General features: G+C 40.3%; 1 protein-coding gene and 1 long non-coding RNA gene across 8 annotated transcripts in view; one reads left to right on the forward strand and one right to left on the reverse strand.

The window, feature by feature from the left end:
• LOC134418568 (uncharacterized) overlaps nt 1–13,785 on the forward strand; it is a 56,903-nt gene extending 43,118 nt beyond the window's left edge. Inside the window, exons 5-6 of the long non-coding RNA XR_010027813.1 lie at nt 3,743–3,796; nt 13,671–13,785. This is a non-coding gene — a long non-coding RNA (uncharacterized LOC134418568). The remainder of the gene's footprint in view (nt 1–3,742; nt 3,797–13,670) is intronic.
• Nucleotides 1–27,213, reverse strand: part of PDE5A (phosphodiesterase 5A) — a 105,726-nt gene that overhangs the window by 35,128 nt on the left and 43,385 nt on the right. For 2 of the 7 annotated variants that reach the window (XM_063157034.1, XM_063157033.1), the window contains 3 exons: nt 21,850–21,952; nt 2,016–2,598; nt 1,230–1,319 (listed from right to left, as the gene is read on the reverse strand). In XM_063157034.1, the coding sequence (XP_063013104.1) occupies nt 1,230–1,319; nt 2,016–2,598; nt 21,850–21,932 (756 nt within the window). In that variant the 5' untranslated portion in view covers nt 21,933–21,952. Of the gene's footprint in view, nt 1–1,229; nt 1,320–2,015; nt 2,599–11,581; nt 11,842–13,653; nt 13,790–14,012; nt 14,150–15,013; nt 15,133–21,849; nt 21,953–27,213 lie in introns of those variants that run through there. The other 5 variants (XM_063157037.1, XM_063157031.1, XM_063157036.1 and 2 more) reach the window with 5 other exon arrangements.

Here is a 27,213-nt window from a genome sequence, read left to right on the forward strand (position 1 = left end):
ATCAAGTGCTGTCCTTGGAAGAATGGAACAAAAAATTTAAGCTGAAATTTGCAGAATGTGAAGAAAGGAAATACCGGCTGATCATCTGGGTTGGCTAGAATAAGATTCAATAAACAAGTTAATGCAGGAGTTTAATAAATTTACTTTGTAAAAAAAAAGGTTCAATGCAGTAGAAGTCAAGGTGACACTCTAGAAGAGGAGTGAAAGATGGAAGAGCAGAAAAAAGGTATGATGCCTTCAAATCAATCTTGGCAACATTTCTTTTTGGGAGCTCGAGCTTTCTGGAAGCAAACTATGAACACTCTGAAAAATAAATGAATTCCAGGAGAGAAATCCCCATTTCAAAGCTCTGACACACTGTGTGGAGGGCCTTATATTTTATGAGTATTCTAGAACTGATTAAAGGCCACTGCAGTGAGGATCAAAGAAAATCCAACCAGACTTTCCTTACTCCCAAAGAGTGCATCTCCTCTTTTCCCCATTCATTGGCTTTCATGGACTTCACTGAATTCACTCTTCAAATAGTCAGGGTAAGAAGGTGTTGTTAGCCCATAGGAAAAATTCTTCCTACTGCAATAGGATGAGACAGGATGAGAGAGCTCCCATGAGATGCAGCATGGAGAGGAAATATGGGCAAGAGTTCAGTGAGCAGATTCACATTGTTTCAAATTAGGACTGATTTAAGTTATGACTTGAGGATGACTTTTCTGAATCACATTGACACTGTGTTTTTCAATGCCTGATGTCAGGCTCTTAGCTCATAAGTAATAAATTAGGAACCATGTTAAGAGAGTGTAAAAATAATCAGGTTTTCAGAAAATTATAAAACCCAGTTTGTGCCCTCTGAATTGAGCAATATAGATACAAGCTAAGCTGAAGTACAGTAACTTAATCACAATTTGAGATAGACCAGTAAGTGTGCAGAGAACTTCAATGCTGACAGATACTGAGTACAGGAAGTAGGAACAGCACTTCTGGAGTTAAATATATATATATATATATATATTCTACTGCTGCATTTGGGAATTAAACTCTTCCTGACAGTTGCCTTTGGCTTACATTACTCAACTAGATAAGATAAAATTACAGTCTAAACAAACATAAGCAGTCTTGTTAAAAAAAAAAAAAAAAGATGGTTGGTAGATGATGACTGCCAGCTAATGAAAGTTTAAAGCATCAGCACGACTGGAAACAGTGTTACATGAAGTGATCCCAAGACTACAACTTACCTCTTCCCTGTGATTCTTTATTGGCATACAGAGAATGCTCTGAGTCTTATACCCTGTGATCTGGTCAACTTCTGCATTGAATCTTGGATCCTGATACAAGAAAAAAAAAAATGCTATTTTTAGACTACTAGCTTAAAGACCAGTTCTTTTCCTTCCTTGGTTTATGAATTAAGAAAAGTTTAATATTTTATTTGACTGTAACCCAGGATAACAAAGGTTCCATTACCAGCCAATAGTTATATAAAGTTGTTCCTATCAGTGTGGTAACAACAGAAAAGCATTTGTGTGGAACATGAGTGCCAATAGATTAAGACTGTTGCTATAAACAAAAAACTCAAGCCCTAGGAGAAGCCTTGTTTTTGAGCCTAGACCATCATTATAATAAATATGCTCATGGATTAACCATCCCTAGTTTACCTTTTATCATCAAGAAGAAATTGCAGTAATACACTAAAAGATCTGTGCCCACAGAAGAACAGTCTCATAATGTGGTTTGTGGTTTTGTTTTTATGAGAGATTGCTTGTTTCATTTTTTCACCTCAGTATTGAAAACTGAATAATGACCTCAACAGAACTGATTTCTTTAGTCCCAGCTTCACGTCTCTGTACGCACATGTATCTACAATACATGTATTATAACCAAAACCAGTGTCAAGTTTGCATCTCAGCCACTTCAAGTCAATACAGCACCAAATACAGGCACTAAAATGGCAATATTCCAGCAGCTGATGATGTAGCAGCTTCTACTTTTTCAAGAGTTGCTGAAGACCAATTTCCTTGGCTTACCTCATAGGCATTCTTGATGTTGAGAGGCTGCCCTATGGCTGCCACGTGACCCACAATGCCCTTGTTCCACTCCAGGCGAATGCAGTTGTTGGAAGCTTCTTCCAGGGTGGATCCTTCTGCCACATCAAAGAGCCTGCTCACGAGGAACTTCTCGTTGGAGCTGTCCTCACACACCAGGAACAGGGAGTAGCGATCGGCTGCGATCAGCTCATGGATGTGTAGGAAGATCTTATGGCAAAGAGCTGTGACATCTAAGTGACTAGAAATATCTTTCACAAGTTCTAATAGTCTGGAGCACTGATCCCCTGCACTGGTCTCAATCCTTGGAGATGGCAGAGGCATCTGTTCCTTCTTGTCAGAGCCAGAGAGGAAGCTCACTGCTCCTACTGAGTCCTTGACAAAAATAGGCCTTAAGGGTCTGTCAAATTCAGAAGCGGAGATTTTCCTTGCTGGTGTCCCGGAGTTGGTGGTCTCGGCACAGGCAGGCTGGTGACAGGCACAGGCCTCACTCTGGGACTTGTTTCCCTCCTTGCAGGCTGGGATGGTGTGAACTCTCTCAGCAAACCATGCATTAACCATTTCTCTGTCAAACAAAACCAAAAATACAGCAAATGACGTGAATTGAAAATCCTCCAGCACATACTGGAAGCTAGCACTGTGAGAGGATAACTAAACCTTTTCACACAGTGGATACTGATGCACCTTTAGACTCCTCTACATCAATATTCCCCAATTTTATGCAGCACTTAGCCCAGATTAAGCAGTAACATTTTCTGCCCCGTAAAAAAGCTATTTTTGCCTAGAGGAAATACCTGAATAGGGCAGAGAACGACCACTTATGCTTTGGCTTTCAGAGTACAGATCAGAAGTTTGCACCATCATTTTGTGACTGAAATGTTCCAGTCTTTTCCATTCCCAAGATTTGGATTTCTGTATAAGATATATATATATATATATATTCATTTGAAGACAGAACTTTCTGGTTTTAACCTCTAAAAAGAATTTCAAACTTTAATTCTCTCAGTCAATCACCTGCAATCACCAGCAGTCCTTCCTATTTTTCTGTTGCAATATACTGTTTCTAAAGTTAACCTCCTTGCCCTCCAAGTTAATAAAAAATACTAGTTGGACTCAAAGCATAAAAGCTTTGCTTAAAAAACAAAGAAACTTTATTATTACCAATTCAACCCCTTTCAAAATAAGAACAGACTATTCTCATGCATCTCTCCTATTTCCTTTCCTTGCAGATGACACTCATTGTCTAACTCAACCCCAAATACTGAATAACCCTAAAACTGTATTTTTAAGTGTTCACCACCAATCAAAAAATGCCATGCATTTCTAGTATTTAACTGTGCTTCTCAAATTAACTTAGTACTAGAAAGCCAACCCTAAAAATGTCCTCACTAAATACAGCATATCATAACATGAGTCTCCTTTTTTTATCACAATATCATTTTCTCATCCAAAATCTGGGGGTTTTTCTTTCAGGCTTTTTTTTGTCTTTTGTTTGGTTGGGTTTTTTTAAATACTGGGCTTTTTATTTTATTTGCTTAGTGTCAAGGATTCCTCACAGCAAATGCCCTAATCTCGGAAGAAATGGGTTTTTGCTATATTACATAACATTTGAGCCTCAGAACAGCAAAAATCCTATTAACAAGTCTGATCTTTTGGAAACCTTTCATGGTGGTCATGTTTTAAATTTGGGATATTTTTTATTTACTCAGCAGACCACAGGAATTTGAAGAGTGAAGCTGAATGAAGCCATGGAAGTGAGTCAGGTTAGTCAGCTGCTGATCAGTTACACACATCAGTGTACATTACATATGAAAAGCACTGTCTTATTTTCCTTAGAGCACACCTTTATCTTTGCTGTAAGATGCAATACTGCAAACACAATTGGCCCTTAACTCACAGCAAAGTGATCAATTAAAATCTAAAGTCCAACAATATTATTTTTAATAGCAAGCCATCCACAAAAGGAAACTCATTTGATTTCTGTTAGGAAGGCTTGAAAGAGTTTCTTCCATCGCCATTTGGAGACCTCAACTGTAGGAAAACAAAATGCTATAAAAAAAAAAAAAAATTGAAAAAAACAAAAAATGCTGTAAAAAAAATTGAATTCATAAAACCCAATGATCCTCCTTTAGTTAAAGCAGTGATACCTATTTTTGTGCAGTAACCTCATGCAAGTGTTTCTTGCAGTGAAGCAAAGAACAACTAATATATCATAACAAATTTGACTTCAACAATATTACTTTCCATTACTTAAACATTAAATGTGGGAACTGTGACCATTCATTACTGCAATGCATAATATGATTTGCATAGGACAGTGTCACATGTGCAAAAGTTGTTTCACTGAGAGCCAAAATAAGAACCTAGCACTTGGTTACACTTAGAATTTTCATTTATTAGACTGAATGAGAAAGAATAAACATTTTCAATTAAAATGACCCAAAATATCCTTAAGAAAATTAAAAAGCTAAAGATACGAAAATCTGTATGTAAATACAGTACAACCTCTAAAATCAGTGCAGCTAACTCTTGTTAGCAGGTGCATTATTGGTGGGTCCTTTTTGTTTTACTCTGATCACCTCAAAATAAAAAATAACCTGGAAATTTTGGCTTCTCCGAAACAAAACTATCATCCAGCACTAATGCTGCAGAAAGGAACTTGCAAATGCCAGCTGGAGGCATTTAAACCTCAGACAGAAGTAGGTAGGTATAGAAAATTGATAGTTTTAAAGAAGATTGCTGACTTGACCCAGATTCACGTGTGTGCTGACTTCCTTTCTGAGCACTGAGGACTGGCATTAATGGAAGGTAAGATTGAAAAGTAGCAGTAATGACATGGTACCAGATGGAGGGGGTTCTCCAATGACTGATGAGGCTCAGAAGCCGTGTAATTGAAAATGCACATGTTTGAAGGCATGTCTGGAAATGAACCTGTGCTGTTGTTGGGCAACTGCAATTTGCAGAGCAATCTGATTCACTGCCTACTGACTCCTGAGGAAAGGCGAATATAAAAAGCTATCCTTTTCCCTTCTCTTGATGTACACTGAATTTACATACACTGATGTGTTGATACAAGATGCAAGGCAGAGAAAGAGTCTGTTACCCTTCATGCATAAAAAGAAAAAACTACAGCAGAAATTTAATTTATCAGTAGAAACCTGTCATTTTGTTTATTCTGCAGTGTTGTGTTATGATTTCCCCAGGCCTTAATGGTGTAGCAATAGCAATCAGTAAGAACAATGTACTCTGAATGCTAATACCTGTTCTCAAACTGTGGCCGTGACAGCATTAATTTTTTACCCTCTTGCCTTTTTACTGTGTAAAATAACCTCCATTTCTTATGGAGGTTATTGAGGGATGTGGAACACAGCTGTAATACCTTTCACATGAAAGGAATAATGTTTAACAAGAACTGAACTACTTGTTGGCTATCAGCACTGTTTATGAAGCACTTAAACATTGAACAGAGCTGTATGTGAAGCTGCATAATTATGAGTAACATATTCATGTCCTTTGATTTCTCTTGGGTGATGGTTCAATAATTTGCCAACATACTGCATGATTCTCAGAAAGCTCTTTAGATTAACACCAACAACAAATCCTTAACTAAACCGGTTAAAGCATGGCTTTCAACCTCAAGCCTGTTAAGTATTTTACTTTGGGCAACAGGAAAGCCATTCAAATTCAACTGGAAAAAGAACAGTGTTCAGTGACCTTTACCAAATGCCTCTTCTAACAAGGAAACTATTTAGCTCCTTTTACTCACCCAGTTACACACAGGGGTGGAAGAACCAGCATTTCGCATGAGCTGACTTATTCTAACTCAATTTAAAATCGCTAGGTGCCTTGACATGCGTCCGCTTGTTGGCACTCAGGCCTATTTAACAATGCATGACAAGAAGGGTATTATGGCTAACACAAGTACTCTCAGAGCACAGAAATAGCACAGCAGATATCTGACACTAGACACATCCTGAGCCACGAGTGAGGCTCCTGGAAATTAGCACCGAGTTCCATGTACAATTAAGATGTTATTTGAAAGGACTGCAGGAAGAAACCAACACTTGGGACTATTCATAGGAAGAGTCTTCAGTAAGCACTGGCATTGTCAAGAGCTGATTGTAAGGACAAGACTCTGGCTTTAGTTTAGAGGTTTCAGGAGCAGATACTGATCCACAGTGATCCATGCAGTTAAACTCAGTGCAGTGTCTCTATCCCAGCATGGTAATCACTGAGTTGAAGAGCTACAGGACCCACATGCCTCACGACTGGAATGCATCCTTTACTGCACTGTGACCCTTTAATATGAGCCTTCACTCAAGAAAGACAATTTATTCCACAGCTCATGAACAGGAATAGTAGAATATGAAGTTAGCAATTTTTAGTCATTCCTATCAGCCAAATCCAATCTTTCCTCTACGAAGCATGACAGTAGTGACTGCTGAATTTGGTCGGTGACTTCATCAGCAGATGACAAAACTGGAGAGGAATTTTTAAGTGATAGTGCTAAGAAGGGGATAAAAATGCAATGGCAGGCAAAACATTGAAGAAAAAAAGAAAAAAGATGGTGTGATCCTCCCCTCTCTGTCACTCCTTATATACAAGAACAAGTAATCTGCAGTACATGAGACCTTGCAAGCTTCAGAAGAATTAAGACTTTGGCCCTGAATTGTTAATTGCTGCACAGATAGACCTGTCCCTAAAGCAAGAAGTTTTCAGTATTAATAGGCAATAAAACAAACAAAAAAAAAATCAATGGTTGAGAAAACACAGACACAAGGAAGCAACATGTCTTGAGCCAGGTCATGCAGGAAGGCACGTGTAGAGCTGAAGAGGACTTGGCTGCATTTCCTGTGCCGTGTGCATCAAACCATACTGACACAACACTAATCACTATGCTACTCATACACCAGGAACATGAAATAATTTATTGTACCCATCTTTGCTTCATTGTGATCATCTTCAAAGTACACAGCAGACTTCTCAAAAAAACCCAAAAAAACAACAACCCAACCCAGTGGAGATGTTTAACAGCCAGGTTGCAATTGTCTTGCTTACATATAGCCTATGTAAGAACACACCAATGTGACCATTCAGCACAACTACTTGGCACCTTTGGTGGAAACGTACAAAAAACAGAATGCAAAGATAAGTAACGCTGAGGTGCAACAACAACAGTAAAAACTGAGTGCTACTTACCTTGCACAAAGAATGCATAACACTCGCAGTTCCATAACAGAACACAGTAATAAGTAGTTTTCAATGAAACAGCAAATAATTCCCGGTTTTCCCTGTCACTCACAAACCACTCATATTTACCATGTATGATGTTTTAGTAGTTTTAGCTTCTCCAAACTGTTCTGCTAATTTTTCATTCAAAGCAGCAGTTATTGGTAACACTTCAGCAGAGGGATTACAAACTTGCCTACCAGAAAATGCCATCTTTCAAGTGTCTGAATTCCTGTAGCCTAATCCTGACAATGCTGAAATCAATAATATTTCAAGCTAAACTTCATAACTGTTTTATCAATTGCCTTCCATTAAATAACCACTAGATGTCTTAATATTTCTCTCCAGCATCTTGACATAATTTAGTCACAGAAATCATTTAAAGCATTAGCAAAAACTCCAAAACTATTCAGTTTTAGCAAAGGAGTTTGAAATACAAACCTGCTTGGTTATTATACTTGCCTTCCCATTTTCTTTCTAGTATTTCCCATTTCACAATCACATTCTAAGTGGTTTTGTCTCTTTTCTAGCAATGGAAAGATTTAAAGAAATTGTATAAGGCCTCGTTAGATGAAAACAGCAAACAGACTGTAAACTGTAAAAGGAATGTTTTCAAACTGACTAAAATAGTAGATTAACAAAACACTAGATGTTTTTCCTTAAACCCCTCCCAATTACAGTTACTGGAGGTGTCATTTCTCACAGTGGTAGGCAAGTAGTTCTGGAATATGAAATACAACAGTGCCAGTTTTTTAGCACAACTTGGTCAAATATATTAGCATACATTTAGCTTTAAACATTTCAATTGGCACAAATGACTTCTGTTTGAATACAGGTCTTAATTTAGAACATTAATGTTTGATTCCAACCATGCTCATGAGAGACTGAAATAACTTTTTAGAACGATGGAATTTTCATCTTGTCTAAATGCTCATTTTTAAAAAAATAGAAGGCAGAGGTGGCTTTACTAGTAGCAAAAGTATTCAAATTGGAAAACTAACACTATAGTGTTAGGCTATTCTTGGCTATTTTCAAGTTTTCTTTAATAACCTAACTTCAAGCTTCACTTTTTACAAGAAAGCTTTCTTCCATAAAGAGACTTTCTATTTGCACTATAAATAAAGACAGAATAAATCCTCAGGGATTAAAGTTAAAATTCTAAAACCTGACCTTTATTTCTCCTCCCTATGTTTGCTTCTTTTTCCCAGCCCATAAAAAAAGAAAAAAAATAACAATAACTAGGTACAAATGGTTTTGTTGGGAAAGCAGTAAGACAATACCAGTAATTTCAGTGAAAAATGGATTAAGAGTTAACATGTGCTTGGAGACCTCACATAAATCTTCAGCACTGGTTAATTTCCACCTGAATTCCTAAACCAGAGTTTAAGTATGACTGAAGTGCAGAGGCTCTGGGATGGCTCTCTCTGCTGGGGTGAGTGCACATAATGCGCGAATAAGTGGGAAAATACATATCTTTTACTAAGCAAATATACTTTGCGGCGATATTTTCAATGCCAAACCCAATGTGAAATTACACTCATTGTGTTATACATGAGGGCTGTTTGAGTAGGGCTTCTTTTCTGGCAGTTTACAAATAGCTCCTTCTGTATTTAATGCCCTTTTTAAAATATAGTTTTCTTCAAGTCAATCGTATAAATGAGAAAGCATTCTATATAAATTTATGTATGTTTCTTTTCCAGTAAGGAAAAGAAGTACTTCTATACTGTGCTTTTATTAACTATATTTTTCCATGACAAAACCAAAACAATTTAAGGGTGAAAATGAAAGTAGGTGGTAGCATATTAGTTCACGTCAAGAATGTATTGCCTGTATCCTCTTTACATGAGGGTTCTTCAGCAGGTACCCAATACAGAACCTCCGTGATCCTCTATAACTTAGAAATCAAAGAAAGCTGTCGAACTTTCTTGAGTCTCCTGCAGAGGAGATCAAAAGATCAAAAGTACTGTAATATGGTAATGGTTAGCCTGAAACAGAAAGAGGCAAAAACTGTCAGAGTGGTTTGCCCCATCTTATTTTCTACCCATACTCTAAGACTCACCAGTGTATTTTAATTAATGTGCACACCCATTTGTTTCTTCATTGCACAGGGCAAGTGGAACTGAGTGAAAGCACATTCTCCTTGTAGCCACTCACAGTTTCTGCTGACTTGTTCATCCCCATACCAAAGATACTGTGTAGGAGTTCAGTTTAGAGCTTTGGGGGAATTTAAGATGTAAATTGCTAGTAAGTCATTTCTTATCATTTCTCAAATGACAATTTCTTCAGTCTACAGTAATTGCTGTTTTAAAGATTGTTTCCAAAATACTCCAGCTTTCACCTCACTTTATTTCCAACAACAAATGCCAGATGTAGTCAATCACATTTGCAACTAGGTGAATACTGGTAACATTCCTCAGATTCCTGAATCAGTAATTAAAATATTTTGGGAGCATCTTAAAGCTTTGCTGTTATCGTGAAAGGCATAAGGAAGGATATTGATACATTATTTATAAGTGGGATACTATGAGCATCATTATACCAACAAGAAAACTTTCCAAGACTCAAACAGAAATTGATTTTTTTCCCTGTACTTAGATCTCAGAAAAGCTTGGTAAACATCCAATAAAGCCAAGTAAGTGGGAGAAAATATTCTGACCCCCTCCATTAACACCACTGCTTCCTGTGGGTTTCAGGCTGTGGTCCCAAGAATCAGTGGGTCTGCAGCCCTCTCATTAATGCTTTACACTGGGTAACTTAGAAAATGCAGTCCCCTTGCAGCATATCCCAACTATCTGCACAGGATTCTGTGCCTCCATGAAAGCTACTGGGGTCCTTCAATCGTGGAACTTCAAAGCCCACTATCTACTCACCAAGCTTATGTTAGGAGTGCTTATAGGAGTTCATACCTGTGCATTTTTAGGATTATTTTTTTTTTTTTGGTATGCAACACCTTTTAAAGAAAAAACACAGGCTACAGCACATTTCAGTGCAGAAAACATCCAATAGCTTTATCTTTGAAAATCAGAAATTCCATTCAGTTAGAAAAAATAAGCACACACTCAGTACCAATGCACTGAACACATGTGACACATAATATTTAGGAGCTTGAACTTCAGATAGCTGGCTCACACTGAAAGACATTTTTAAAAGCCCTCTAGACAGAGACTAGAAGGCAAATGTCCTGACTAATGCAGTACCACAGGCAGCACACTAGAAATTGATTGTCCACTAGCCATCAAGAAGAAAAAAAAAAAAAAGAGTCCCAAAAAACTGTGCTTGAGTTTTCTCCAAGTAATAAATGTAACTGATATATTCAAGTAATGCAATATCTGAATTTTAGCACAGTTTCCCAGTAAACACCAGTTCTGGAATCCTCGGGGAAGTACTGCGAAGTACCATACTGTTAAGAACATTTATTTTTCCAAATACAACCTCACCTTAATTCATTTGTAAATATTTCTCAAACCTGCTAATAAAACAAGATGTATTTATAACAAATTAATCTTATTTCAACTGAAGGGCATGTAGGATTTGGGTCAATAATTTATCTTCAGCACACCATACATTTAGGGAATCAGGTAAAATTCTGCCTGTAAGAATACAGTTACCTCCAGTTGAGAGAAAAAAAAATACTTTTGCTGTTTTGGAGTCTGCTGCTTCTGAGAGCCAAGAGCACTAAGAATCACTCCCATATTTTTAAAACAGGGACAAGCAGGAAGTCAGAAGTACAAAAATATTCCATAGCGGGTTGAAATAAGTGTGATGTTATAGCATGGCAAGGCATGCATTGTTTTTTTTTAAAGGAATGTAAAAAGACAAAACTTCAGAAAGACAAAAAGGCTAATGAATTTAGCCATAAATGTGACCCAAACCCCAGCAGATAATGCCTTTATATCATCTAGTTAGAACAACCATAGTTGCAGCAGCAAAGCAGAATCACCTTACTTGAAAATGTTTCTGCTTCTCGGAAGCTGGAATACGATAAGCAATTCTAAAACTGTGGGAAGGGGAAAATAAAAAGACACAGGGAAAAAAGAAAAAAAGCTTCAACTTCATAGGAGCAAGGCATTTAAAAACTCTTGACCCTTAGGTGTGCAGTGTCAAACTCTCCAGCCAGAAGCTTTGTCAGCCACCACAGCCTCACTGAGTGAACCAAATTCATCCCGTCCCCAAGTGTGCCGGTGACACACTTCCCCTTTGTTGTGCTGCACTTTGATCATCTTGGAACAGCACCTCACAGATAAGAGCTATTTATATTGCCTCCACATGCCACTCACCTGCCTGGTACAAGATAAAGTAATAAATATCTGATTTCATACCTTCCTACTCATAGGATCCCAGTTCATTCACCTCCTCAGAGGAGGGAGGACTCCAGCTATTCACCTGGATTACAGGCGTGTAGGATTGCAGCCTCGCACTGCTCCCGTGGAAGTCAATCAGCGCAGTTTTATCGGACAATATCCATAAAGGGAGCCCAGCCTGGAAGGAGGCCGGGATGTGGCCTTCCTGCAGCCACTGCCAGCCTCGAGGCATTGCAGATCAAAATACAAGGTGTGAGCCCTTGGAATGTGCTCATCTTCTGCAACACATCGGAGGGGAGAGAGAAACACAGGTGCACACTTGTTAAGCTGACAACCTGCAGCCCTTCTCTCCAAGAAGCCAGCACATGGGCTGGGGAGCACAGTGACTCCAACAGTTGTCACTTTATGAACATATTGTGAATAGAAAGAAACATCTTTTTAAAGTGCCACCTCACCAAAAAATACAATTTTTATTCAAACCACAACAAGGGATACTAATATAAAACTGCCCTATGCAAACTGGATCAGGAGGCAACTATTCAATTATATGAGATGATAACCCTAACCCCATACTTAAAAAATCACAAAGCATACATCTTCTAGGTATTTTTTAGACACTTAATTAAAACTTCTTTGTGTCTGGAAATTACCAACAGAACTACCATATCAAACACTGTGGGAATTAATTAATTGCAGAAAAAAATATATTAACTACTCAAACTCATTATAAAATTTCTAAATTAGGTTCTAATTCAAAGCTCATTAATGTGAGTGGAAACAGCTTGTATTATGCAGTCAAAAGAGATGAAGCAGGCGATCTTTTCCTATTCCTATGTAGAAATATTTGAGAAACAGATACAGAAACTATCTTTATCCCTTAGCAATTGTGCCTCACAACATGCAGCTGAATATGCCTCCATGCTCTGCAAAACACCAGATTAACTAACTTCTTGGTCTATTGCTTCCAGGACCTGTGAGAACTCTGGCATATTATGAAACAAAACAAAAAAAAGAGAAGCAGTAAATTATGATTAGAAAAGTGTTGAAACTAGTTCAGGGAACCCTGCTTTACTTGAGAGAGTAAATATAATGCTAAGTAGCAAAACATTAACATCATAGTCTTTGTTCAGTGTTTGCTGCGCTGCAAAGATTCAACTAAAACAAAGCACAGTATTAAATGCTAGGATTTTCTTTTTTCAAGCCCCAAATAACACTACCAAGTGGAACACTAAACCTCTTTAAAAAGTACAGCTGTTCTTTCAAACCACTCAGCTCTACATGTTACCATCTTTGTATCAACATACAGTGAAGTAATTTGTCATTTGTCTTTCTAAATACAAACTTACATATAACAGAGATATTCCTTATTAAATATAGTTTTCTATTTATACAATAAGGACAAAGAACATTCTATGCAAGACAGCAGAGAAGAGAGTTTTGACACAATTGCAATGTTTCCGTCATTTCAGAAACATCACAGAATTGTTGCCAAGCGAGGGCTCAAAAGTCCAGTGTTTCTGCAAACCCCTCTCTAACTGCAGAGGCATTATCTCGGAGACTCACTGAATTGTTTTGTCTGAAGTACTTGCCTCTCTCAGAACGGCACAAACGCAAAACTGTGCCTCAGAGTGGAAAAAAAAAAAGCTAACCCATCCTGCCCATGGGGAAAACAAATCTGACACAGTGGTTACTATTAATTAGCATTCCTATTTGTTCAATACTACATCCAGTTTCCAAAGGAGGCGTGATAGGCTGAACTAGGAAAATGTTACTTCTTAAAGCTGCTAGCACCCTATTTCCTGGGCAAACAAGCTGCCCTTCAGTGCCACACCATGCACTGGTGCTCGGGAGAGCAAACATCAAGGTTAACTACTTCCATCTATGCATCCTGCACCAATGTACAGCCTTAAAAAAAAAAATAAATCCACATTTAAAAAACATTTCAAAGGTTTTTCCCTCCCGGTTGAATAAACCTAAGAGAGCAGCAGCAGCAAGGGGACTGCCTAACAGATGGTCACAAGCGAGCAGGTGACCCCTGAAGCTTTCTAGCTCTCTGCGAGTCAATTATTAATGGGGATTTCTCTTCTTACCGCCCCATCCCATGCAGAGAGGAGCAGCAGCAGCAAAACCTCATTCAGAATGCACCCATCCCCGCCAAGTGACTCGGGGAAGAAGCGGCGAGCAGATGGTGCGAGCGGCTCGGGAGCGGGAGCGCAGCGAGCCCGCGGAGACGCCGTGTCCGAGGAGCCAACCGCAGGACTTACTAACCCGAGCTCCCGCTAAGATATACCGTGGGAGTGCAGATCGCCCGGGCTCTGCACCCCCACGGCTTTGTTTATCGGAAAATATTCAAAATGGAAACCTGACTCCACTTCTAAAAATAGCCGAATTTACTCCAAATCAACTTGAAGTCCCGCTCTTGAAGTGTGTGACAACAGTGAGCAAATACCTCGTCTTATCTCCAAAAGGCAGCATGTCAAGTCAAGGGGGGGAAATGCCCAGACGAGCTCTTCAGGTCCTCAATATTGGGTTCTTCGTAAGAACCGGCACCGAGAAGGGGCGAGCGCGGAGCGGCCGCCCCCGAGCAGCGGCGGCGCCCGCCGGCCCCGCGCCGCCCCCTGCCGGCAGCGCGCCCGCTCCCCGGGCAGCGATCTCTGCCTGCCCGCCGCCCTGCCCGGGCTGCACCCCGCTCATCCGGGCAGCGATCCCCTCCCTGCCCGCCGCCCTGCCCGGGCTGCACCCCCGCCTCCCTCCCGGGGGAAGGCGCAGCGTCCCAGAGGCGCTCTCCCCACTGGACGGGCTCCTGAGTCCCCTCCTCGGGCGGAGCTCCGGTCTCGAATACTCTGCCCTCGGCTCAGCAGCGCTTAATCCGTGGCCCTCGCTGCGGGGGCCGCCCTTATGTCAAAAAAGGTGATGAACTCACAGGGTGACGGAGCCCTGGAAGAGCAGCCCTTTGTTTTGAGATGACTGAGCACTGACATAACCCGCCCTCCCCAAAGACATCAGATGCTCCTTGAGGCTTCTACCTACTTCGCAGGGCGGGGAAATGCCTAGTTGCTCACTACTCACGAGAAGTTAACTATGTCTGTTTTGACCCGAGAAGAACACAAAACAAATAACTAAAAGTCCAGAACGGGGAGCTCTGGGGCTGGGGCAGCTTCCCTGAGCAGCTCGCGGTGCCGGGCGGGCGCTCCCCGCCGCAGAGCGGCCGCGAACCGGGAGCTGAAGGCGAGAGCCGGCGGGGAAGCGCCGCATGTGCCCTTCGGTGGCAGCCGGACGGAGCTGCTGCGTGGTGGTTTCAGTTCTTGCTCTTTCGAGAGCGGGGGCGGCGGGGGTGGGGTAGGAGTCGCTTCTTTTTATTTTCTTTGGAGGCAGCAAAGTGAAATGGAACAGAGCGAGGTTTTCCTGTAAAAAAGGAACTGCCTCTATCCGCCGCCGCTCCGGTCTTACCTCGTAGCTTTTCTAACAAAGTAAGAGCGGGTGAAGTCGCCGTGATCGTCCAGCCACGCTTCCACCGCTTCCTGCTCCGGCGCGGGGGGAGAGCAGCGCTCCATGCTCCCGCCGCCGCCCTCCCGCGGCGGCTGCCGGCCTGGCCTGGCCCGGCCTGGCCCGGCCCGGCCCGCTTTACAGCTGCGGTACCCCGAGCTCCCGGCCCCCGCCCCCGCTCCGCTCCCAGGTGTGCGGGCAGCAGGAAGCCCGGCCCGCGGCACCCCAGCGCATCTCCGGCCCAGCCGCCGGTCCCGCAGCGGGTAGAGCCGGCTCCACCTCCACCGCGGCCCCGCCTGCTTCGAAAAAGTGTCTTTTTGACAGATCGAGTGTCGCTTTAGAGGGTTCCGCTGTCGGGTGTCAGAGTGTGGTCTCTGACAGACCTCAGCCTGGATGCGAGTACTAAACCCCTGGTTTTACAGTCGTTCATGCCTACAGTGCGGCTGTTAGATCCCTTTTAGACTCTGAATAAGCACAGCCTAGCTTTGAGGATGCTCAACGCACAGCTCCTACTTTCTCAAAATTAGACAGCTGGGACTGCAGTTTCGGTTAACACTGAGCATCACTTTCATGTATTGTAGTTCAATTCTATGATGTGCACGTGCACATGTTCATAGCAATCTATCCTCTGCATTCACAATGCACCTTTCACAAAGGCTAATGCATATCTATGGCTTCCTGTGCTGCCACACGTGCAGTGTCTTTGAAGGTAAGATAACAAATAGCAGAATGTTTCCGGGGAGGGGAATCTACAGAGTCCTGCAAATTATTCTCCTCTGTAGTCAATTGAGAGCTATTGTATGAAATATTTTCTGCTGCTCTTAACCCCCTTTCAGGTGTATGTAGACTTCTGATACAGAGATCTGTCTCCTCTATGTAGAGAGGTGGGGTTCTGCAGCTTGAGAAGGGGCTGCAGCAGGAACTTCACAGCAGAGGAATTCAGAGCCTATCCATGAGCTCGAGGGAAAAGTTTTATCTTTTATGTCTTTGTGTCACATCTCTGTGTAGCACTGACTTGGACACATGTATCTTTTGGCTGTCAGAGTTTGTGTGTAATATGAGGCACACAGAAAGGAAAGGGAGGTTTTACATGAACATTACTCTGCTGTAAAGAGAATCTCAGGGGAAATGTTGTGCATAGTGACCAGAGAGCAAATGTGGAGGTAAAGCATAAGCCACTTACGTGCAGCACAAGTCAAGCTGTTGTTCAAGGCAAAGACAAATCTTTGCCTTCAGCAGGGAAATGCAGAATTACCAAGCAAACTGCATAAACAGACAACATGGCAATAAATGAAGCAGATGTTTAGTGCCAAAACCTGGAAAGAGTGGTATGTTAGGAAAAAGAATAAAATAAACCCATTGTGTAAATCATAAATTTCTGCATTAACCATTTCAGAAAAAGAGTTCTGAGGTTACAGTAGACATGGCAGTTAAAGCTCCTAAGCTAGGCAGAAGTTTTGGAAAATGACACTGTGTTAAAATGCTTAAGTATAATAGCAATGTAAAACATGCAATTATAGAATGTAGATTTTATAAGTAACTGAAATGGCCTTCCCTGAATGGTCTCATATGGAATATTGATCATGGTACTGCTCATCTAGTCTCAAAAAGCAATTGCAGAAGAACCAAACACATGGAAATATCTTCTTTGTTAAGAGCAGAAAGAGTTTGTTTACAAAAGGAGAAATACAAATGTATAATTTAATTACTGGTATTTAAAAAGTAGGACAGTATTTTCTCTCTGTCTCATAGGAGAATAACAAGGTAATGGTCAATGCAATTATGTCAGCTGCAATAGATAGCATCTCATTTCATGTAATTAGGAGTAGCACTAATAGAAATAAGCATTTATCCTGTGGTAACATCCAGTAGGCCCCTGTCAGGAACAGAGGTTGCACCAAGGAGCACTGTAAACATGTACCGTTAAATACCAGGCCAGCTGAGGTGCATCCAGCATCCCTGTACTCCCTGCCACAAGGAACTGGGACTGTGGCTGCAGCTGCTGCTGCTGGGGCCCCTGTTCAGCCTGCAGATAAGAATCAGTGAAGCCAATGCAAATGATCATCTTCCTGGTGGTCAGTGCTGAACTCGGTGGCAAAGCAGCAGCTCAAAGGATTGCTACCCAAGCAAAGAATAGCATAGTCTTTCCCAAAAGAAATAAAAACTGAACAGCTGAGGGAGAAAAAGGGATGCCTTCCTCGTATCCGATGAATTTCCATGAATAATAATGAACATGTTGTTTTCATTTTCAGGGTGACAGGAGGGGATGAAGGCCAAGCATAACAAAGAATGAATGGTCAAAGTGGAAAAAGTCTTCCATAATTTTGGCTTCCAAAATGCTCTGAAAAAGCTCCGTATATCTTAGCTCTCTCCCAGCTTTCCAGTTTGTTTCCAGAGCTCAGAGGATAGAATTGATGTGGAGTAGCTCTAAACATGAGAAGGGCTTGTAGTAATGTCACACAAATAAAAATGTCCAGTTCAAGTTTAGAAGCTGCCTGAGAGCAGCTCAGTGTTGAAGCCAGGAAGCTTTTCCGTCAGTAGGCCATGCTATTGCAGGACTAGTGGATGGAAAAATTATTTGGCTGAAATCTTTCATCTGATGTTTTGCAAATATTGTCATGTAAGGAGATAAAAAAGTGGGGTTGTTGTTTGTATGCTCAAGGCACATAAATTAGAAATTCTGCTAACTCAGGATAATTAGTAAGAATAAGGAAGTATGTAACCAGAGGAAAAGTATTTATGTGATAATTTATGCTCAAAGAACTCTATATTTATTTAAATTTATTTGAAATTAATATAATTCTATTTCATTTCTATTTAAAAGAGAAAAAAATAATGTTTCAGATGTCAACATTGTTAACTTGCCTGACTTATTCATTATATGAATTGGAGCAGCATTTAGCTTTGCTATGAAGTGGGAATTGGCTGTCTTTCTACCATCTCTTAAATCTGGAAAACAGTTGGTCCATTTTGGCTCCTAAATCGAGTTTAGGACTGTACTATATGGCCAGTGAGGCTAGAATATGATAAGGCAGAGGAAACTATTCCACTTCTTTATTAGCCAGCACTTTCACACATATGCAGTGGAAGAATCCTAATACTAGTGTGGCAAGTTTCCATTCTCCTTCCATTCTGTTGCATAAGGAGAGTGAAATAATAATCAAAATTCAATTCATTTAACATCTAATAGTTATTTAGTGATGAAAACACTAAATGATGAGAATGTCTTATAAATTTATTCTCTCAGTCCTTTCCAAATAATTGCTGGAAATGTTTCCCCAGAGCTGCTCAGCAATTGCATAACCTGCCCTCTCCTCTGGGATAACAGTGCATATGTCCTACAGGAAGCCATGGAAAATAGTAGCTTCCTCCTATTTTGATTTAAATGTGACTGAGCATTTGCGTCAATCAAAGTACCAGGCAAAATTATTGTTCACGTCAGGAAAGCAGCACCTTCTCAAAGCTGTTTTTAATGCATGGATATTTGTCTGGAAAACACTGTCAGACTTTTATCTCCTGAAAAATGTAAGTTAGGATTTGAGTTTGACATATTAGCATTTGATATGTAAATCTATCAGTCTGCTCAAATTTTAACTTTTTCTGATTCCTATTGGAAGTCTCAGGATAAGTTGGAAAGCTGTTAGCAAGTCTCTTTTCTCAGCCTTCTCTCCTTTAAGCTAAGTAGTGCCACATCTTTCAGTTCTTCCTTGATCATCATGCTTTCCAGCCCTCTGATCATTAATTTTCTCTTTGGGCATTCCCTAGATCATCTCTCCCATTCCTGCAGTATCTCACCAAGCTAGGAATAAGTAATCCATCTGAACACAGATCAAATCCCAATTAAGTGGAAGGAATATTTTGGGTTCCTTGCAAGCTCTGTTCCTGTTCATACCATCACCCTTGCTCATGCCTTCTTGGCAACAGCCTGATATTGTTGACTTCTTTACTCTCTGTTCCCTTTTTTATACACTTCCCATGTACTCGGGTGCTGCCTGTATGTTCACCTCTGCCTAACTGCATTTTCTTGCTCTTGAACATTTTTAATTTCATCCTGTGCTTGCAATACATCTCCAATTTATCAAGCTGAATTCTGTGCCTGTCATGCAATGTGTACTTGGCCAAGCTGAGTGCAGGGTTGCTGAAGGACACTGGTCTGTGATAGGGTTTGATCACTGGGAAATAACTGGATTTGATGCAGGTAGGTGAAAATGTAGGTGAATAATGGATGCATAGGGTTTGGTGGATTTTTCTTGGGAGATGGAGGGTAAGTAGGAAATATATAGGGCAGATTCATTCCAGGCCCTTATCAATGGCATATCAAACTCTTTCTTCATTTACAATGGCGCTTAGCTTATTTTTAAAGAGCTTCTTAGCTACTACTTAGTAATTTTCAGTTAGCAGTTGCTCTTACTAGTACTTTTACTAGTAATTGTGATTTCAAATTGAAGTGTTTGGTTTATACCTAGTCTAACAGATAATATTGACTCAAATAATAAGGGGCTTGTTTTCTAGTTGTGGTTGTTTGGAGATGGAGACGCAGTGGCAAATGATATAAATGAAAAATTAGTCAGATTTTTTTCAAGTACATACCACTGCAATTTGGGCATTCACTCTTCTGTTTCTGTACTCATATCACAATTCTCTGTTGAACTTCTCACACATTAATCTAACAACTGGAGTTTCTGAAGGCCCCTTATCATCACAAATAAGTATAATTTCTCTCAGTAAAACCCTCGGGTTTCTGGAGCTCTTTCTTCAGTACATTCTCCCAGTAATGATCTTTTTGAAACCATAGAGAGGTATAGTAGCACCAACTCCTGTGTCATGGTTGATTCCACCTTGGGTAATAAGAATAATTTTGCCTACACTTTGCCCTGGGAATGTGTTTACTTGGACCTATTAGTACTATTTCTTTCTTTCACAGTAACTCCTTTTCAAAAATAATTTCCTATCTTTTAAATGAGATTTTATTTGTCCCTTTAATGTAAAACGTAGATTTCTCTATGTTAAAATATAGGCCAGACCTCACTAAGTATTCTTAATTGCTCTATATTAAGGGTCTGCCCTTCATGTTATTTATATCTCTATAACTTTTTGTAATTTGCAGCTTTTTCCATCAATAATTTTATATTTTTTGTTCAGATCATTCAGTATGATTTGGGTCCATTTAGTGTGGACCAGACTGATGATATACATTGCTGGGGCTTTCATCAAAAGCCCTGTAGACTTGTGAGCCAAAGCCCTAATGAAATCTTACAGGAGTTTACTTTATCAAACTAATTCATGGTCTCATGGGAAAATAGGCAGGTTTTTTTATTCCTGACAAAACTAATTTTCAGTGTAGACTGGCGTTAATTGTACTATCATCCTTTCATTGTACACTGATTTCTTCCTGTACCAGCCTCTCCATCAGTTTCCCTGACGTTGATGTCAGGTAAAATGATCTGCAATTTCCTTATTAAATAATGGAACAATGCTTGCTTCTCCTCTGTCTTGGGGATCTTATGTGGAATTTCAGGACATCTTTTGCTTTGTTTGGTTCTTTTTAATTTTATCTTTTAGTGTTTAAGTTTAGGGTTCATACCTGTTAAACTGCTATTATTTTAGTTCTGATATTTTGGAATCTTAGTAGTGAACATACGAATTTCTTCTTTAATGGATTGCATGAGGAATATTTTAGGGGCGCAGATCTGGTGAAGTATTATGCAGTGGACTATTATAAAAGTTGTTTTTAGGAGATTTTAGGAATGCACAGACATATTCTGGTATTGAAGGAAAATGTTAATCTCTCATTGTGGAAGAGCAACAAAAATATTGAACAGTAAATACAGTGAATAGAGTTTATTTATGTATAACATTGATATTATAACCTAAAGGTACAACCACTAAATTTTCACTGTTCTGAACAATGTGAAAGGAAAATGTATAAGAGATTAGTTTGTAACTAAGGCTCACTGCAGCACTGCTAAATGAATATGGAGGGTTTGTATAGAATTTTAATTATACTCAAGAAGAAAATGTATGAGAACAGCCAGACTGAAAAGAGGTTGTTAAACAGGAGTGTGTCCATTTCTGACTATCCCATTTGATTTTTTTTTGGAGGGGTATGGCACAGTCAGGATCCTTCCATGTTCTCCTTCACTTTTCATACCTATCCCCAGAGACATCTGTGGTGTTGATGTTTGTTTGGCCAAGGGAATCTGAATGAGAGTATTCACAATGAGAGTATTCACAATTTGCTGATCCCAAATCATCAGCAGGCTCATGGAGAGGTTTTCCCCACAGTTCATTGTGGGGAAATGAAATGCCTATTCATTCCTTCTCATCTCTTTTCTTTTAAAGCTTTGGCTGATGTGAATACCTGGGGCTATCAAAACCCGTTGATATGTGGTAACTAGTTTCTCTCTGGTAAATAAAAGAAGAGCAAAACAGTGAAATGGTTTTTTAGATTCTTCCATCAAATAGTGTGGGGTCAGCATCACCCTGCCTTCCTGGAGAAGTGAAGCTGTATTTCTCAGGAAATTAGTGAGTATTACAAGAGCTGCTGGGTCCAAATTGTGATAAGAACCTAGCTTTTCACATTTGGTTCCATGTGAGACTGGGTGACAAAGGTGAAAAACAGACTGAAAAGCAGGATTTTGTGTGGGGGACATCATATCTCTTTGCCATTTTGCTTTCCTTTGTTAATGTTGTGCAAGAGTTTCTGTGTTTTATGAGAATTTTATGGGAATTTTTTGCCTTCACAATCACTTATCACAATAACTGTGGTACTTATCACTATTTCTGAGATTGCTACTTACATTTCATCACTGGCAGGTTGCACACTGTTAAGTTTCTGAGGCAGGGGCTTTCCATGGCCATGTGTTTCTGCAGCCCTTAGCATAGTTGGTACTTCATGTGAGGCTGTAAAACCAATGCAAGGGATGAATTAAATCCATTTTTGTTGGAATCCAAATATCATTTGCATCATCTATGAGCTTTTTTATTAAATTTTTGTCCCTCCATTAGATCAGTGAGGACAGCAATAGTTGTCACTCGTACTGTACTATAGGTAGCTATAGCAAAATAGAAAGCTTATGGGATTTCACTTAGGTTGTAGAAAAAGTTTCTGTCACAGCTGAAATGACATCAAATGAGTCCCTCGGTTTTAGTATTACATTTAGTCTTCTGAATCATCAGGGAGCTGATTTTTAATCTATTTTTCTACAGCCATGAGGGTTACACACTCACTTCTGCCAGCTTACACCAGGTCCTAGGAGAGGCAGGAGGAGTTGTGTCAGCAATGTGGCAGACTTCATTTGGCACTTCTGCTCCCAAATGGATGCTGTGAGCATCTGAAAACAGCGTGTACCTCACTGGTGGCTGCCTAATCTGCTGCCCTGGGTTCATGGTGAAGGAGAACCTCAGCCATTCAGCCCCAAAAACAAGTAGCTGGTTCAGCCCTGCCTGTGCACTGCTGTGGCACCCCATTTTTAGGCATTCACTGCAGATTTTAAATCAGGGCGGAATCAAACTGTGTGAGAAGAAAGCTGCCAGAAAGAGTGAGGAATATGGGAGCAGCAGGATGGAAATAAGCACATAATTTTGCTAAAGTGTTCCAATATGGAACAATATTAAGGAGGCTCTTGATGAGCCTAAAACTTCTTCCAGCTGCTTGTGAACTACCAGTTGTGCCTGACATTCCTGATTTCCGCCCTCTAAGCCTGGTCTCTTTTTAGAACCTTGAAAAAAACCCAGTTTTTATTTGAGCTTATTGAATTTATTTTAATTTTATTTATTTCCAGAGTAAAATGTTTATGTGGAAACAGGTTTGTGTGGTGTTCTCATGGCTCAAATAGAAATACGAGCACCCCTGAGGAAATGAAAAGTGACACAGCATGGGCCAGCCTGTGAGGACAGCTGAGTGCTTGAAGGCTGCAGCCTGGCTCCTCAGTTCATCCTGCACTGAGCACATACATATTCCCTGCTGTTTTCCTCCTTTCCATGTGAGACTGGGTGACAGAGGTGCAAAATGGACTGAAAAGCAGGATTTTGCGAGTGAGGGACATATCTCTGCCATTTTGCTTTCCTTTGTTAGTAGATGTAGAAGAGTTTCTGGTTTTTATGAGAATTTTATGCTGCCTACACACTTCCAGTATAGTAACATTAACAGGTAAAAGCATGGACAGAGAAGTATTGCAATGCTGGACTTCAGTACATTTATACAGACTTCAGATTCATTCATACTGTGTTATCAGAATTTGCAGTGTGTGCCTTTTGATCAGAGCTGCCAACATCTATTTTTTCTGTGGCAGCTGAATTATGGGTTTTGTGAGGAAAACCTCACAGCTGATTAAACTTGTATTGACAGGACTGCATTCTGTATTAAAAGGAAAACAGCTACTTCAGGCCCTTAAATCCCATCTTTTCCTCTGCTTTTACTTTAAGGCCATGAAAACCCAGAGTAAATCAGGAAGCATTTGCCATCACAGATTCTTTCAGTGTAAAGGAAACCAAACATGTCATTGCCAATTGACCAGAGCAGCTCTTTTGATACCTTTATGTCTTCTTTTAATCTGCTCTCTGTCTTTCAGATGTGGATTGATTTATCCTTCCAGCATTTCTGTCTTAGGCAAAATATTTTTGTTAGTTTGTAGGAGATAAATCACAGCTCTTCCTTCTAAGTACTTCGTGTCTGACTCTTAATTTCTTGATCTCTGTGTGTGAATAAAAGTCTGACCTTGTTTTGCTACTTAAAAGTACTCGGGGGAGGTAAGGGAATACGGAACTGTACATAATGAAAACCATCAAAAGGAAGAAAACAAGACAAAGCTAAATCAATCTTCTTGGTGGTTCTGAATTTTTTGTGAGGTTGAAAGATGTTGATTTTCTATGGACTAGTATTCATTTTAACTGATACATGGAGTTTAATATTGCAACCAGGTAAAACAAATTTTAGCATTCCTGTAATTTTGTAATTCTATTGCTTGCTGGAGGTTGAATTATTTAGAATGAAAAGTGTATAACAAAAAAAGGATATAAATATGTCTATAGAAACAAAAGGAACAGGAACTGGAATTCTATGATGTTTATCATTACTAATAAGGAAAGGAAATAAATACAAGTTGTTCTTAAACAAGCTGGTAAAATTGAAAGTGAACGCTGCAAGTTCTCCCAAGTGCTTTCCAGCCACAAAAGCTTGCAGAAAGTAGATTTTACCACAGATCCAGCCCAGCTGAGCATGGAGCTGAAACATGCACAGTGCTATTGTTTCCATTTGCTAACAGGCCTTACTTGCTTCAGGGGTCCCTGCACGTTCCAGCTGCTTTTCATTCAAAGTAGGTCAAAGCTCTAGGACAGTTTGGTCCCTTCATATCTCAGTAGGAAAGCTTTGGATCGAAACATCCTCCCTCATTCAAAACCAGACCTTCTTTCTTATTTATTTTTTTTATAATTCCCCCAGGATTCTTGCTGTTTCAGCAGAGTTGTGCTCATGAATAGTAATATAAAATAAAATAATTTCTGAAGCTCTTACTACAATGTAATTAAAAAAGAGGGTGAAACATCTGAAATATCTTTCAGATTGTGTGTTTATCTGTGTCTTTGACTCTCTATCAGATCCTGTAACTCCAGGACCCTTGAAATTCACTAGCCAGCATCAAGCACATCTAGTGGAAAGATAAATGTAGCAAAATACTGTGAGCACCTCCAAAAAAAATAGGTGTCCTGTTGAGAAGAGACAGCGTTTTCATGCCTTCATCGAGAGTCAGGGTGTCAGTGACCATCTCAGGAGGGGACAGCATCCGGGCAGCAGAGAACCAGCAGCCTGCTGGTGCTGGAGCTTCAACTGGAGCTCTGCACAGTCCCACAAAGGTGTTAATATGATTAATATTAGCATAATTGATATTAAAAACTTGGCAGCCAAAAAATACAAATAGAAAAAATGCAGCTGGGTTTATTCTGATGCTCCCAGAGCAAGCAGCTCTCTTGCTTCAGGCTGGACTCTGTCTGCTCTCTTGCTCCTTTTCCCCTGCTAACATCTTACCCACTACTTGCAAGAAGAGTGTGGAGACAGCATAACTTTGTTACCTTGCCTAATTTTGCCCTCTTAGTTTTAGTTTCTTTTGGAAGAAATTGGATAAATGTCCCTCTGCACGTCGACCTTGCAGCTTCCAGCTCTAGAGTCTGGAAGCTGCAAGGTTCTTTTCTGGTGTGTCTGGTGTCCTCACCACATTTCACCATATTCCCTTTTGTTCTTGCTCTTATTGTTCACCAGCACTTGCAAATACCTTACACTCTTGTGCAAGAGCAAAATACCCTGTCCTGTTCACATGTCCCTCTTCTTTGGCAGCACTCAGACACAAGTCAATAGCAACAGCCATCATTATCTGACCATGCTGCTGCTTCTGGTTTGTTGCTCCCCTTTTGATCTCACTGTTTTCTGTTCACAGATCTCTGCTGCTTAAAAAGGTCCTTGGGACACGGACCAGGCTTTGTGTTTTGTACAGGGTGTTTCTGTTCTCTGGATGAATGTCTTGACCTTTAAAAGGCAACTCTAAGGCTGTCAAAATGTGGTTTATTTAATCAAGAATCTAATTCGGAGATAGCAACTCTCTGTTACAGGCCTGAAATTCTCTCTCTGTATTGTTCATGCCAACACAGCTTTGCCCACCCAAATGTTCATGGAGCTCAAATAAAAGGAGCTGTAAAAAGAGAAGAAAATGCCTTCAAAATTATGAGATAAGCTTTGTTAATACTTATGTTCTTCCTTGTTGGCAAAATGGGTCGTTTGAATCTCTTTTTATTTCAAAAATGAGAAAAATACGACTGATACTTTTTTTCCCTCAGTGCAGCAGATTAGTGAGCTCCAGTGAGCTAAACACAACACAATGAAATGAAGCAATTTAAAGAAAAACATTAAAGGTAAAAACATTTGAGTAATCAACAACAATGTTCCCTTCAGAACAGGTCATTACAACAAAGCTGCCAGTCCTGTTGATTTTCACTGACTACAAAGCAGAATAGAAACTTTCTCCATAAATCCCTGGGTGCTAATGCAGGAAGGTGGCTGTGTAATCTGAGCTGTCTGACCCTGGCAAAGGAACAGACTGTAAGCTCACTGCCTAAAGAAATTATTAAAAAATTCAGTGCTGGGAGGAGAACTTGCTTCTTTATTAATGTTTATCAGATTAAATAAATTAAATAACTGAAGCAATATGAGCAGTGCATAAAAGCTGGGGAGTGAAAGGAGAAAAACTGGTTTGGGAGTGTGCCATGGTCTCTGTCACAGAGCATCTCATTGATCTGCCTTCCAATTCATCCTGTCAAACAGCTGGCATGGCCTGGGGTCCACAGGCAGAGGAGCAGCACCATTCATTCACCCTGCTGTCCTGAGCACAGATGCTTTCCCTGGTGCCTGGTAGTTCCAAGCCAGCTTCCAGAGCTTTGGCAGAATCATTCACAGATGTCTGACACACCAGGATGACACAGAAATTCATACAAAAGGGACATGAGGTTAATGCATAGTTAATACTGTTGTCTTTATCTCTGTAAAGTGTATCTCCATGACTCTCATAGGAAATAATATGTGCACGCTGCACTAAAATTCCTTCTTGGAAGGTATATATCCCAGAAGTTAAGGAAAGAAGCTTTTTTATTTGCATGTGAGAGTTTGAATGTGCTTTGAAAGGAATTGATCTGTCAGTGCTGGGGCCGAGATCGTTACCCACAGAGCACAGTGCACAGCTCGCTCTTCAAAGAGCCTTTAATGTGCCCATGCAGGCAGCTGCACAGCCCAGCAGAAAGGGGAGGCTGCAGTGGCATCCTTCTCTTCTCAATACCACACTTCTGCTGCAGCTGACTAAACCTCCCCAGTAAAAGCTGGGACCCTCAGGCCAGTCCCACAGCCCACTGCCATGTCCCTGCTCCTCCTCAGCATTGCTGTCAGGCTGGTAGGAAAGCTCAGGATTAATGCCAGCTCATGAGAGCACAGAATTTAGACCTAAGATGTTTCTCAAAGACTCTACAAGAGTCAGTACAAAACTGAAGTGGCCATAAGTATCCATTTATAGGAAAAGTAAAAAGCAAAGTAATGACAGACAGCGAGTATTTTTCTCCTTTTACCACATGTTATGCAAAGGACGACGGTGAGCTCTGTATTTGCTGGCAGTGGAGGGAAGTCTGGG

The sequence above is a fragment of the Melospiza melodia genome, chromosome 5 (assembly GCF_035770615.1).
Source record: "Melospiza melodia melodia isolate bMelMel2 chromosome 5, bMelMel2.pri, whole genome shotgun sequence".
NCBI classification, from domain to species: Eukaryota; Metazoa; Chordata; class Aves; order Passeriformes; family Passerellidae; genus Melospiza; species Melospiza melodia.